Source organism: Palaemon carinicauda, chromosome 28 (assembly GCF_036898095.1).
Source record: "Palaemon carinicauda isolate YSFRI2023 chromosome 28, ASM3689809v2, whole genome shotgun sequence".
Taxonomy (NCBI): domain Eukaryota; kingdom Metazoa; phylum Arthropoda; class Malacostraca; order Decapoda; family Palaemonidae; genus Palaemon; species Palaemon carinicauda.
The window spans coordinates 59,193,897-59,208,779 of NC_090752.1; the positions used below are offsets into that span (position 1 = coordinate 59,193,897).

The window sequence follows — 14,883 nt, forward strand, 5'->3', positions numbered from 1 at the left end:
ACTAGTTCCCCTCTAACGTCTATAGATTTATGTGAGGTCCCTATACAGTAAACCACTAAGTAGAAAATTGCATTTTTTGTTGTATTTGGCAAAATAATTTAATCTACTAATTGGCAATTAGCCATGAAAGCATCAAATCACTTTCACAAAAAAATATCCTATTTCTTGTTTCATCAACTATTGCTGTCTCTTTGAGTACTTTGATTTCTTTTTCAGTGTGTGAGCTATGTTTCTGATAAATCCTTTCTGTCCCTTAAGGATTGTTTCTGATAAATCCTTTCTGTCCCTTAAGGATTTATCATATAAAAATAACTGGAACAATCAACTCCTTTGGGCCAGCTGTGGATCAATGATATACACGTACAGTACCAACACCCCTCTTCTCTAATCTGTTAGACAAAACACTGCAGCCTTGGATAGTAAAGACCACGAATGCGAGCTATATACAAAGAATGGGTTTGCGATGAAGTTAAATTTCAGCAGTGGATAACCCAACCTAATTGACTAGAATTCCAGTAAGCTTTGTGTGTGCCCATTCAGATTAAATATTCATTTGCATACTACTTTAAATTTCAGGCTAATGATCAGCAGCTAATGCGGATAATAAAACCTTATTTTGAAGTTTTTACATTTTATATATGAAAGATTTATTTTGTTGTTGTTACTGTTCTTGAAATATTTCATTTTAATTGTTCATTATGTCTCTTGTAGCATATTTATTTCCATAGTTTCTTTCCTTACTGGGGTACTTCTATATTGGAGCCCTTGGGCTTATAGCATCCTGCTTTTTCAACTACAGTTGTAGCTTAGCAAGCAATAATAGATCAAGTATATCTTGGGTTCCATAAGGTACGAGGCTTACGGAATGCAACTAGATTCAACGGTCTTCCCACTGTTCTTTTCAATCGTCATAATATATGAAGCCTGTTGTAATGTTCAAGACCTAGCCCCCCCTCCCAAAAAATGAAAAAACAAAGGCAAAAATGAGTTTAGATATATGAAATAAAAAAATGGTGATTATTGATTTTATGGCCAAAAGTACCTATCCCTAAGAGAACCACTATATAGGTGAAAACGGAAGTGCTAAAAAGACAATAAAATTCACATTGTAAAGGACTGAAAAATTTAGAAAAGTATTCCCATCTTTACGATGAAATCAAACAAAATAGATTAATGTATTACCCTTGATAATAAAAGAAACACTTAACAATCAACACTTTTACTCAAATTACTCAAGAAAATTCTTACCTTCCTTAAAAGAGGCAATAGACAATCATGACAGTTTAACAAGATCCATTACAATAAACTTTAAGTAATAATTATGAGTCCTAAAAATTATGTGACCACATATAATACTAAGTATGAATGATTTTAAAGACATGCTTTCCCATCGGTATTAATTTTTTAACAACAGGTATAATCTGAGGAGTTGAAGTTTCTATTCTAGAGGTATCAAATAAAAAAAGGTTTCTCCCCTTTGAACTGGCCCTAAGATATTGTTCAATTTAAAATAATAAAATGCAAAGGCACCTTTCAAAGAGGCAATACTTACTATTTCTCATAAAAGCTACATTCTAAATCCTATTGGAGATACTAATTGTTTTCTTATAAAATCATCAATGTAGAAAAAGTTCTTCACGAAATAAATCTTAACTGAAATACTAAGACAATTTCAATAAAGTTTCCTTCCTTTATATTGAAAATCATCAACAGATGAACTTTTTCACATAAAAAAATACTAACTGAAGTCATGAGAATTTCATCATAGTTTTCCTTCTTTATATTTACCGTATCCACGGCTTCAACATTCCAAAATTGATAAAAACGTGAGAGATACGTACACATAAGGGGCAGAAAGAACTTCATGCTTCAAGTATGACTTTACTTAGTTAAAAATCAACCTACAAAACTAGAACAAGATAAATTACAATCCTATCATGTACTATTTAAGGCAATACTACGTTTTGGAAATCAACACACATTAACGTGCGAAATGTAGAAACGAATTCCTACCTAATTTCGGCGTTAAACACAGGACCTCTTGGGAGAAACAAGGGTGCCGCTAACCAGGCAAAAAGTCATAAAAAGAATGTGGAACTCAAGTTTTTACAGTCCTTGCAAGGCTACCTGAGCTGGGTAGACTGGATGTAAAAAAATTTTATGCATCACCCAAGTACAGTACTAGGACCATAAAGGTTATTAAACACTAAGAAATGAGAATGATAAAACAATAAATATTATGCATTGCTTTCATTATGTATTCACTCTGTTTTTGCCAATCACTCATAACTAAATCAAATACATAAGATTTAAGAAGTATAAAAGCTATTAGAAAATATAACTTTCATTCTACATCTTAATGGTTCGCCCTTTAGCATCCAAGCATTTGATACAGACCAAACCTTCACATTTCACACTTTCACAGAACTGGTATACAAGGGTGCAAAGGCTGCAAAAACGATATGTTAGGAACTATGAAAAATGTTATTTTTATAATAAAATAAATTTTTGAATATACTTACCCGGTGATTATATAAGCTGCAACTCTGTTGCTCGACAGAAAACTCTACGTTAAAAATCCGCCAGCGATCGCAATGCAGGTAGGGGGTGTACTTCAACAGCGCCATCTGTCGTGCAGGTACTCAGTACTCAATGTAAACACAGAACTCAATTTTCTCCTCGGTCCACTGGGTCTCTATTGGGGAGGAAGGGAGGGTCCTTTAATATATAATCACCGGGTAAGTATATTCAAAAATTTATTTTATTATAAAAATAACATTTTTCAATATTAAACTTAGCCGGTGATTATATAAGCTGATTCACACCCAGGGGGTGGGTAGAGACCAGCAATAATTGTTTACATTATTATGAGCTAAGGATTTTTTATTTCATTTTAGCAGTTATTCAAAATAACAAACATAAAATAAATAAGTACCTGGTAAGGAAGTCGACTTGAACAATTACTCTGCCTTTTTAAGTACGTCTTCCTTACGGAGCCTCGCGATCCTCTTAGGATGCTGAGCGACCCCTAGGATCTGAAGTATCAAGGGTTGCAACCCATACAACAGGACCTCATCAAAACCTCTAATCTAGGCGCTTCTCAAGAAATGACTTTGACCACCCGCCAAATCAAGTAGGATGCGAAAGGCTTCTTAGCCTTCCGGACAACCCAAAAACAATAATAAAACATTTCAAGAGAAAGATTAAAAAGGTTATGGAATTAGGGAATTGTAGTGGTTGAGCCCTCACCCACTACTGCACTCGTTGCTACGAATGGTCCCAGAGTGTAGCAGTTCTCATAAAGAGACTGGACATTCTTAAGATAAAAAGACGCGAACACTGACTTGCTTTTCCAATAGGTTGCGTCGATTATACTTTGCAGAGATCTATTTTGTTTAAAGGCCACGGAAGTTGCGACAGCTCTAACTTCGTGTGTCCTTACCTTCAGCAAAGCTTGGTCTTCCTCATTCAGATGGGAATGAGCTTCTCGTATTAACAGTCTGATAAAATAGGATAAAGCATTCTTTGACATAGGCAAAGATGGTTTCTTAACTGAACACCATAAAGCTTCAGACGGGCCTCGTAAAGGTTTAGTTCGTTTTAAATAGAACTTAAGAGCTCTTACAGGACATAAGACTCTTTCTAGTTCATTTCCAACCATACGATAAGTTTGGAATATCGAACGATATTGGCCAAGGCCGAGAAGGCAGCTCGTTTTTGGCTAGAAAACCCAGTTGTAGAACATGTAGCCGTTTCGGATGAGAATCCGATGTTCTTGCTGAAGGTATGAATCTCACTGACTCTTTTAGCTGTGGCTAAGCATACCAGGAAAAGTGTCTTTAAGGTGAGATCTTTCAGGGAGGCTGATTGTAGCGGTTCGAACCTGTCTGACATAAGGAATCTTAGTACCACGTCTAAATTCCAACCAGGTGTAACCAAACGACGCTCCTTCGTGGTCTCAAAAGACTTAAGGAGGTCCTGTAGATCTTTATTGTTGGAAAGATCTAAGCCTCTGTGACGGAAGACTGATGCCAACATGCTTCTGTAACCCTTGATAGTGCGAGCTGAAAGAGATCGTTCTTTCCTCAGATATAAGAGGAAGTCAGCTATTTGAGTTACAGAGGTACTGGTCGAGGATACGGATACTGACTTGCACCAGTTTCGGAAGATTTCCCACTTCGATTGGTAGACTCTAAGGGTGGATGTTCTCCTTGCTCTAGCAATCGCTCTGGCTGCCTCCTTCGAAAAGCCTCTAGCTCTCGAGAGTCTTTCGATAGTCTGAAGGCAGTCAGACGAAGAGCGTGGAGGCCTTGGTGTACCTTCTTTACGCGTGGCTGACGTAGAAGGTCCACCCTTAGGGGAAGTGTTCTGGGAACGTCTACTAGCCATCGAAGTACCTCGGTGAACCATTCTCTCGCGGGCCAGAGGGAAGCAACTAGCGTCAACCTTGTCCCTTCGTGAGAGGCGAACTTCTGCAGTACCTTGTTGACAATCTTGAACGGAGGGAATGCATATAGATCTAGATGTGACCAATCTAGTAGAAAGGCATCTATATGAACTGCTGCTGGGTCCGGGATTGGTGAGCAAAATAATGGGAGCCTCTTGGTCATCGAGGTTGCGAAGAGATCTATGGTTGGCTGGCCCCAGGTGGCCCAAAGTCTCTTGCATACATCCTTGTGGAGGGTCCATTCTGTTGGAATTATTTGTCCCTTCCGACTGAGACAATCTGCCATGACATTCAAGTTGCCTTGGATGAACCTCGTTACTAGTGATATGTCTATTACCTCAGCGTCAACAGGGCGCACAACCGACCGGTTGGAAGGTTGTTGGCCAGAAGGAGGAACCACCTCAACTGGCATAAGCGAGTAGGATACCTCAGCGTCAACAGGGCGCACAACCGACCGGTTGGAAGGTTGTTGGCCAGAAGGAGGAACCACCTCAACTGGCAGACGCGAGTAGGTTACCTCAGCGTCAACAGGGCGCACAACCGACCGGTTGGAAGGTTGTTGGCCAGAAGGTTCTTCTCCGCATTTAAGTCCTCTATCAAGGACGCAAGCTTGGACTGCATGGCTTGCAGCAAAGCCCATTTAGGGTCTACGGGAGCAGGTGTGGCAACAGACGGGGTTAGCGACTGAGGCGGAACCGTTTACCATCCCTGAAAGCCTTGTTATGTGTGACATAATAGTACAGCAAAACTTCAAAGGCTTGACAAAAGCTGAGAAGTTGACCTGTAAACAACTTGGAGCGTCTCCTGGCTAGGCGCCAGGGCGAGTCTACCAGAATTGAGAAGTCTATCTGGGCAGAGGCATGAACTCCCAAGCCGAGAACTTCTCTCGTGTCATATCAGACTCTCGCTCTATAAGCCAGTTTAAAAGAGAGGAAATCAAAGGCTGTATCCCTAAAAACTCCTCCTGGTGCAAAAACCAGTCGCCTAGCCAACGTAACGCTCTCTAGGAGAGCGAGAGAGCACTAGCTTAAAAACAACGGCTTCGAAGTAGCTAGGCCTAGTGTAAGTTCTGACGTTTAGGCGAACGAGGAGCAGCAGTTACAAGATCCGGACGAAGATCCTTAAAAAAAAATCATCATGATTTAATTAAAGTCCATAGGAGGCTAAGCAGCTTAAGGCTCCTCTCCATCTGACAGAGTCCTCAAGGGAATATCAGTAGGAGGGAGAACAGCAACTTCCTCATCTACAGGAACCTTGTCCGATAAAAGCTAGGTTACCTCAGTGAATCTCTCACTGGAGCATTAGTAGCAGACCAGAAGGCAACGTCATGTAACTGCTTGACAGTCTGTGAACTGTCAACAACTGTACTGTCAACCACAACAGGTGCGTGAGGACGTACAGTGTCCACTCGAGACTGCTTTGACTGTCTAGACTGAGCAGTCAAAACAACTCTAGAATGCGGAGGTTGACGCACCGCGTCAAAACAAAACAACTTAGACTGTTGTTGTACCTCGCGAACGTCAACGGAAGGTTCCGTGCGTCGCTGAACGTCAACATGCGGCTGGCAGGGTACACTGGAACGCATGGGTGGCGGGACTCTCTCAGCTGGAGTGCGGCAGAAGGTGGCCTCAGCGTCCACAGGACGCACAACCGTGGTTGGTTGTAGGCTAGAGGTTGGTGTCAACCTTCTCCGCACGAAAGTCCTGCATCAATGACGTTAACTGAGACTGCATGGTCTGCAGCAAAGACCACTTAGGGTCTACAAGAGCAGGTGCGGCAACAGACGGTGTGACTGCCTGATGCGGTACCGCTTTGCCTCTCTTAGGAGGTGAGCAGTCGTCGGAAGTCTGCAGCGAGTCCGAACTGACCCAGTGGCTACACCTGGGCCGTTGGACTTGCACGGAAGGGACCGACTTGCGCTTAATAAGCCGCGAGACCTTGGTCCATGGTTTCTTACGAGAAACCTCTTCCGCAGACGAGAAATAAATGGGCTCTCTCGTCTTTGTGTGGGTGGGGCGATCTTGGGTAGATACGCCCGAAACCACGGAGGGAAAAACGTCTGTTCGTTGATCAAGGCCTCTCGAACCCATAAGTCGTTCGACATTACTTCTCCCCTGGGCTTGGGAGCTTGCAAGAGGTCCCGGACTAGGTGAACGACAGGCACGAACAGACGAACCCTCGGACGCAACACTGTAACACTTTGCGCATATCACTTTATCGATTTTCTGTTTTGCACTTATTTCACTGAAATCGAAACTTTTACTGATTTCTACCTGAAACACGCAATTCTACCCTTCATAAAAAGGTAGTAATTGCGAAATCAGTCGTATAATGCAGCTCATTAATACTAGCAAAAAACAGAAAACATATATAAAGATAAAAAATTCAGTGGCTGGGAAAGAGACTAAACACTAGTTCAAATAAACTACGTTTACAATCTCTCACCGCACATAGCCTGGGGACAAGAATAAAACCCTAGAAACGTTTTACCTTCCTCCCCGTACAGAGACTAGGGACGAGAGTAACACGAGAACAACGTTACCCGCTTGAACGGAACGTTTTCTCTCCTCTCTCTCCCTCCGTCTCTATCTCTCTCTCTCTTTCTCTCTTGATTTCGCACCTAAGAGAAGAGCCCAATTATATTTCGTCAAAAAAACATGTTATTTGACTAAAGGAAAAAACAAAGGTTTTTCAATAAAAAGTTCCTTTAAATTAGAATTTAAAACATTTAAGCTAAGAAAGAATGAACAAAACGTCAGAATCGATTTACTCTTACTGCAAAGTGAAACCGTGATACACTCTCTCTCTATCGTAACGATAGAGCGCATGTTGAACGTCCTGAACGTCAACAACTACGTAGTCTAAAAAACTAAACGTTAGTTCATCTTTGAAAACAGTACGAAGACTATCAAAGAAATTCTTTCATAAAACATTAAATTTAAAAAGTTTTAAATTCTTTAAAGGCTAAATACGATATAACGGGCTCAACGTTGATTAACTTCGGTTCCAAGTTAGGACCGCCTACTATCAGGAAAGGTCGCATATAAACAAAACATAAAAATTTATTTTTATATGTTTATAATAAATGGAAAGTTAATCGAAGAGGCCTAATAAAGGCGGAGAGATATAAAATATATAGATCTATAACGTGTTAAGCAAAATTACTAAAAACCTAAACACACTTCCGTCTAAGGGAAGGGTCGGCCATTTAAAAGTGAAAGAGAGTCCATACTCTCTTTGTCACCATAATTAAATCTATCCAAAACGAGTTCAAGTTTTGAGATGAAGATAAAACACCTGCATAGCGAAAGCTCAAAACTAGAATAGTGTACTTCACCAAATAGTTGTGAAAACAAATCCAGTTAGTAACAGCGAATTAGTAGGTCTTGCCGGTAGCCCGACAGAGAGAAAATTGAGTTCTGTGTTTACATTGAGTACTGAGTACCTGCACGACAGATGGCGCTGTTGAAGTACACCCCCTACCTGCATTGCGATCGCTGGCGGATTTTTAACGTAGAGTTTTCTGTCGAGCAAGAGTTGCAGCTTATATAATCACCGGCTAAGTTTAATATTGAAAACTTGAGGCATTATAAGACCCTTGGTTCCAACAGTCTTTATAACATATCTGGCCTGGTTAGTGGCAAACTCGTCTTTCGTCCGAGGGGGTCTTGTGTTCAATTCAAAAATGAGGTGGAGGTTTAGCAAAAATTCCTTTATTGATGAAGTACTTAACAATGATGGAGCCATCATGCAATCCAAACCGTAGCCTCCTAATGACATCAAAGATTCTGTAACTCACCTATGAACAAATCCCATGGAGTGAATCGCATCTAATGCCAGAACTACCTCGGCGCAGTAAAATTTTGCCCACTTTTCTGGTACATCATAGTTAGACATCAAGTTCACCAAGTCTCCTCCTGAAATATTACGGAATTTGAAATATTTACCTCCCAAATTGTACCCTGTACCTGACAATCGTTAATTTCATAAATTCTAAAGCAAGTGACTAATTCAAAAGATGAAAACAGGTTAAATCTTCTCGTTGATTATGGATGATTGAATTAAGAAAGAAAATAAATCATAAACTATGTAATACTGCACTAATATCCACTGCAGCTAATTATATTGGCAATGTTCCAGTCCATTTCCAAAACATTTTATTCATAAATACCTCTCTTCCTAATTACATTTCGATAAACACTCACGAATCTTACCTGGCATATAATCCATGACCATATATAGAAATTTATGATCTTGAAATGCAAAATGTAACTGCACGATCCACTCGGAATTAGCATGGGCCATGATGTCTCGTTCTTCCCAGAAGAAGGCGGAATCCGAACGTTTGATCATCTGCACTTTACTCAAGAGTTTCATCGCATAGACCTGAAAATAGGAAGTAGATTTTAAGGTAGCGTACAAGGCTAGAAGGATGAAATGGGACATATTATGCAAGGTATTACTCACGGACTATAGCTAAAACCAAACCACCCAATCTACATAGCTTTTCAGAGACAGATATTCAGTGCTATCCAGGGTAAAAAGATGTGATAATTGATACTACAATAATACATCAACATTATATTCTATATTTGTAGTACAGAAGGTTCTTAACTTAAAATTTTATTTGGTTCCAATTTTTTTTTTTTTTTTAATTTTGGCCTAAGGTAGGCATAACCTGAATCCCACGCCTATGATTTCCAGCTACAAAAGTCAACAAATAGCCGGGTTTCGTATGAAATGGATATCAGCTTATTACAAATGTATTTTGCTTACTGTATCAAATGATATAATATTGTTTTATTACCATATTTCTTTATCCTTATTATTTTCAGTTGGATTTGTGATTGTATCTCCAAGTGTTTTTAAGTTGAGAACCTTCTGTTGAAATCCAAAGAGTAAATATCAACGACCAGAATGCATGAAATATCACACAAAGTCAAGCTGAAGATAGAAGAAAGACAGAGATGATGAGAACGGAGTATGCAATGGAAGATGAAATATCATTGGAAGGAGAAAGGATTAATGAGGTACAAACATATACCAAGGCACTTCCCCCAATTTTGGGGGTAGCCAAAATCAAATAAATGAAACAAAAAAGGGGACCTCTCCTCTCTACGTTCCTCCCAGCCTGACAAGGGACCACGGAACTCAGCCAAGTTTGGCTGGTACTGAGGTAGAATCATTTAAGTATTTAGGACCTATGATCTCCAATACAGGGTCTTTAGAATTAGTTTAGTGAAAGATTGAAAACAGCAAATCAGACAATGGCTAGGTTAAGTACAATTTGGAAATCAAATTGCCTAAAATTGCATATAAAAATCGGACTATTTATCAGTTTAGTGAGATCGGTATTACTCTATGGACATGAGTCATGGTATGACAATGAAACAATCTCCAATAGATTTAGTCGATTTGAGAATAAAGCCCTCAGAAGGATATTGGGAGTTAAATGGCAGGACAGGATTAGAAATTAAACTGTTAAACGTTATAGAGGCTGTTTAAGTAAAGATCTGGGAGGGATTTTAGACTTCTGAAAGCATTCAAATCGTTATAGGAACTTCTGTTCCATCACATTATCATACCTGCTTTGTGAATTTATGTCGAACGAGCTGAACTTCACCAAAGGCGCCCCTTCCGATGACTTTTATATTGATGAAATCATCTGCACGCATGCGTAACAGTTCAATGTCCATAATGGACTCACGATCTGGAATAAAAGGTGTATAATTGTGTTTTAAGGTTAGCATGGAAACATAATCACTGTATCAGAAGTCTCCAAAATACACAATACTCAACTTGCAATGTGATGTCTATTAAACTAAATCAGTTCTAAGTGCCTAATGGACTCACGATCTGAAATAAAAAAATGCATAGTTGCGTTTTAAGGTTGTCATGGAAAATGTAATTTCTATTTTAAAAATCTTCATAATACACCAAACTCAACTTACAATGTGTCTATTAAATAGAATACAATTTATTACTAGAAAATGATAATAATTCCTTCAAGATCAGATCCCTTTTCTATCAAAAGATAAGAAAATAAAAGGATGAATATCAGTACTTGGGCTGAAGGGCTGGTGATGACATGATGTAGAATTAGATTGGGTACCTGAGTAAAATAAACTTCGAGTCTCACGTTAATTTTAAGGGTGGTTGAGTAACGGATGTTGGTGTATATTTGTAGGTTGTTTTGTCATTTTTTTTGGGCCTACAAAATAAAAAGGGAAAGAGAAACTATTACTGAACTCTCAACTACAGTTCTATGTCCTACAATGACCGCTCTTCTTTTCAACAGTTAACACTACATTAAGGGGTCGGCTGCCTGATGCAACCTCTCTAATACCTTCTATCAAAGGCATCTTCTTCCAACAAACATCATCTCTCCATATCAACCTTCACCTTATTTCACCATTTCATTCTCTGCCTCGATCTTCCCGCATAACAGGTTCCTCCTTAGTCCTCCTCACTCCCTCCACACCATCCATCCTCTACACATGCCCACACCATCCATCCTCAACACAGGCCCACACCATCCATCCTCGACACAGGCCCACACCATCCATCCTCGACACAGGCCCACACCATCCATCCTCGACACAGGCCCACACCATCCATCCTCGACACATGCCCACACCATCCATCCTCGACACAGGCCCACACCATCCATCCTCGACACAGGCCCACACCATCCATCCTCGACACAGGCCCACACCATCCATCCTCGACACAGGCCCACACCATCCATCCTCGACACAGGCCCACACCATCCATCCTCGACACAGGCCCACACCATCCATCCTCGACACAGGCCCACACCATCCATCCTCGACACATGCCCACACCATCCATCCTCGACACAGGCCCACACCATCCATCCTCGACACAGGCCCACACCATCCATCCTCGACACAGGCCCACACCATCCATCCTCGACACAGGCCCACACCATCCATCCTCGACACAGGCCCACACCATCCATCCTCGACACAGGCCCACACCATCCATCCTCGACACAGGCCCACACCATCCATCCTCGACACAGGCCCACACCATCCATCCTCGACACAGGCCCACACCATCCCTCCTCGACACAGGCCCACACCATCCCTCCTCGACACAGGCCCACACCATCCCTCCTCGACACAGGCCCACACCATCCCTCCTCGACACAGGCCCACACCATCCATCCTCGACACAGGCCCACACCATCCATCCTCGACACAGGCCCACACCATCCATCCTCGACACAGGCCCACACCATCCATCCTCGACACAGGCCCACACCATCCATCCTCGACACAGGCCCACACCATCCATCCTCGACACAGGCCCACACCATCCCTCCTCAACACAGGCCCACACCATCCCTCCTCGACACAGGCCCACACCATCCCTCCTCGACACAGGACCACACCATCCCTCCTCAACACAGGCCCACACCATCCCTCCTCAACACAGGCCCACACCATCCCTCCTCAACACAGGCCCACACCATCCCTCCTCAACACAGGCCCACACCATCCCTCCTCAACACAGGCCCACACCATCCCTCCTCAACACAGGCCCACACCATCCCTCCTCAACACAGGCCCACACCATCCCTCCTCAACACAGGCCCACACCATCCATCCTCAACACAGGCCCACACCATCCATCCTCAACACAGCCCACACCATCCATCCTCAACACATGCCCACACCATCCATCCTCAACACAGGCCCACACCATCTCATTTGTGCCACTCCTTATCATAGTGACATGGTACAGTACCGTAATTTACAAAATTCATGCATGACTATAGAAGACATCTACAGATAGGATTCATGAATTTGGACTACACATCCCGTGCTGGAGGCCCGAGAGGCCACCCAGTGGCTAAGTGCTGCTGGGAATAAACCCTTTAGTTACACTATGAAGTAAAAGATATAAAGATGAAAGAAGGAATAGAGATAAGTACAAGGATATAAGGATATAAAACAAGCGCAGTTTAGGGTCAAAGGAATGTTGCAAAGACCCAAGTAATGACTATAGTACACAGTGGGAAGTGCACAGTGGGCACTTCCCCCTATGGTATGATGTTTATGGCAATGTTGCCCGTGAATAATTACAAGACTTTCCATAGAATGTAAACAAACAGCCATTGTTCACTTGGAAAGATTAAAAAAACTGCACAGATGGAGCTTTCCTATAGCATTGGAAAGCTAAGGGGGAAAGCGGTTTTTTATAGAGTAGCTGAGAGTCCTTGTGAGTGGTCAAAACTGACAGTGGTGGATTCTTGAAAACGATGGAGAGTGAGAGGGTTTCAATACAGGAAGTTACTGAATTAAGACTATTTAGAAAATCCGCACGAATGCTAAAGCTTGATGCATCGGTTAATTTCATAAACAACTGAGAATTGTAATCTTGAATGATTCCTGTTTGTATAAGGTAATCTTCAACAGATACTATACTGCTCTCTACAGTTATTTCTGAACAAAAACCACTTTAGCTGCGCCTTCAAACACGAGCAGCATCATGAGTTGAAACTATACAGTACACAAAAACACTTTATAAACGGAATCTTAAACACGAGGAGCTTCTTATAGATCAGTAGAATCTGAATGGTTGAGAACTGGAAGGCATTTTGAGTCATGGAAATCTGGAATGGTTAGCATCGGGCATAAATAAAACGGAAAACAAACAACTTACATCTGTTGACAAAGGCCTCAACATTTTTGTTTCTTCTGATGGCTTGATGATCACAATCAGCGACCATTGCCTGCACAGAGTCCTGCAAGTACACACGACCAGTTATACGGTTAGAGTATAATTACTGTAGTCCGCATCTAATTTCTTTACTCTAACAGAACTATAGAGGGTTCTCAACTTAACCAATTCATGATTTTCAAAATCATCTGGGTTTATACGAGATGAAATTCAGCCCTAAATTTAATTTAAAATGCAAAAGAAATCTCACAAATACAAATTCAACTGAAATAATAAACCTCAGATATTGTATCAAAAGTTTGCACTGTAATTAGATAAAGAAATACTGTAATAAAACAATATCAAATTCTTTAATACAATAAGCAAAACATTCGCAATAGCCTGATATGTATTCCATATGAAATGGTACTATAGTCCATTTCTTTTAGCGAGTCATATTTGCACCGACTAGCAGCGGTGCCCTTTAAGCTCGGAAAAGTTTCCTGATCGCTGATTGGTTGGATAAGATCATTCTAACCAATCAGCAACCATGAAACTTTTCCGAGCTAAAAGGGCACTGCTGCGAGTCAGTGCAAATACGACTCGCTAAAAGAAATGGACTAAAGTCGTTGACTTTTGCAGCTGGAAATTATAGGCATGGGAGTCTTGTTAAACCTACCCTAGGCCAATTAAACTTACAAACAGCTTCTTGGAACCTACTACGTTTGTAAGTTGAGAACCTTCTATACTGAAAGTATAACAACTACCAACTGAACAGACTTTTAACACGAAGATATTGGCTTAAAAAAGACAATTCACAGCATGTGCTTACCAATAACGAGTCGACATTGAGAACGCCTCTTGGATCCCGTAGCTGCGCCTCCAGTTCACGGAGGCGCCGCAGTCGGTCACTGTCCGAGATTGGCTCCATCACTACAAAAAATAAAAACAAAAACATAAATATGATGGTCAAAAATAGTAAGATATTCTAAAACAACAACTTTCTACCAAGAGCCCTACAAACTAGAGGGGCACTCAGTAGAGTGCAGACCTCCACTGCGGCAGCTTATTTCTCGACCGTTTGTTTGACCTTGACCTTTGACCTTAACATTTATTAATTAGCGTGATTTTCATCAACTCAAATACGAACCAAGTTTTGAAGTCTCTTATGACGACGACGTCCAACCTTATGGCTGATTACAAGAATTGGACATTTTGCTTGACCGTGACCTTGACCTTAAACAATTTAATCATTTCCATCTATTTACATAAGAGTTAATCCCTGCAAGTTTCATTACTCTACGATTAAAATTGTGGCCAGGAAGCTGTTCACAAACTAACACACAAACAAGGGCAAAATTATAACCTCCTTCCAACTTCGTTGATAGAGGTAGAAATAAAATTAAAAAATAAAGGAGTCAAAAACTGTAAAATATTGTAAAATACCAATTTTCTTCAAAGGGTTTTCAATATGGAAATACCTACTTGCATGCTATACTGTTTTAAAAATTAAAATATTGTAAAACACCAATTGTCTAAAAAATCTCAATTCATAACGATACATCTACACTACTGTGGTTTTCTAATCAGTAAAGTAAAATTGATATTGATCTGAACAAGAAACAAACAAAAATTGTGCAATTTAGAATGAAAGACCCAACCTTCTATAACTATATGATATGCATTAAGTTTACTTGCTCTTTACAATCTCGATACCAATTAATGTAACTTTTTATCTAAACTCATCT

General features: G+C 40.8%; 1 protein-coding gene across 2 annotated transcripts in view; it reads right to left on the reverse strand.

Moving 5' to 3' along the window:
* Nucleotides 1–14,883, reverse strand: part of Rok (Rho kinase) — an 86,871-nt gene that overhangs the window by 56,497 nt on the left and 15,491 nt on the right. For both annotated transcript variants that reach the window (XM_068352070.1, XM_068352071.1), the window contains exons 2-6: nt 13,968–14,068; nt 13,139–13,220; nt 10,033–10,157; nt 8,662–8,833; nt 8,247–8,364 (exon numbers count right to left, since the gene is read on the reverse strand). In XM_068352070.1, coding sequence (XP_068208171.1) covers nt 8,247–8,364; nt 8,662–8,833; nt 10,033–10,157; nt 13,139–13,220; nt 13,968–14,066 — 596 coding nt within the window. In that variant the 5' untranslated portion in view covers nt 14,067–14,068. The remainder of the gene's footprint in view (nt 1–8,246; nt 8,365–8,661; nt 8,834–10,032; nt 10,158–13,138; nt 13,221–13,967; nt 14,069–14,883) is intronic.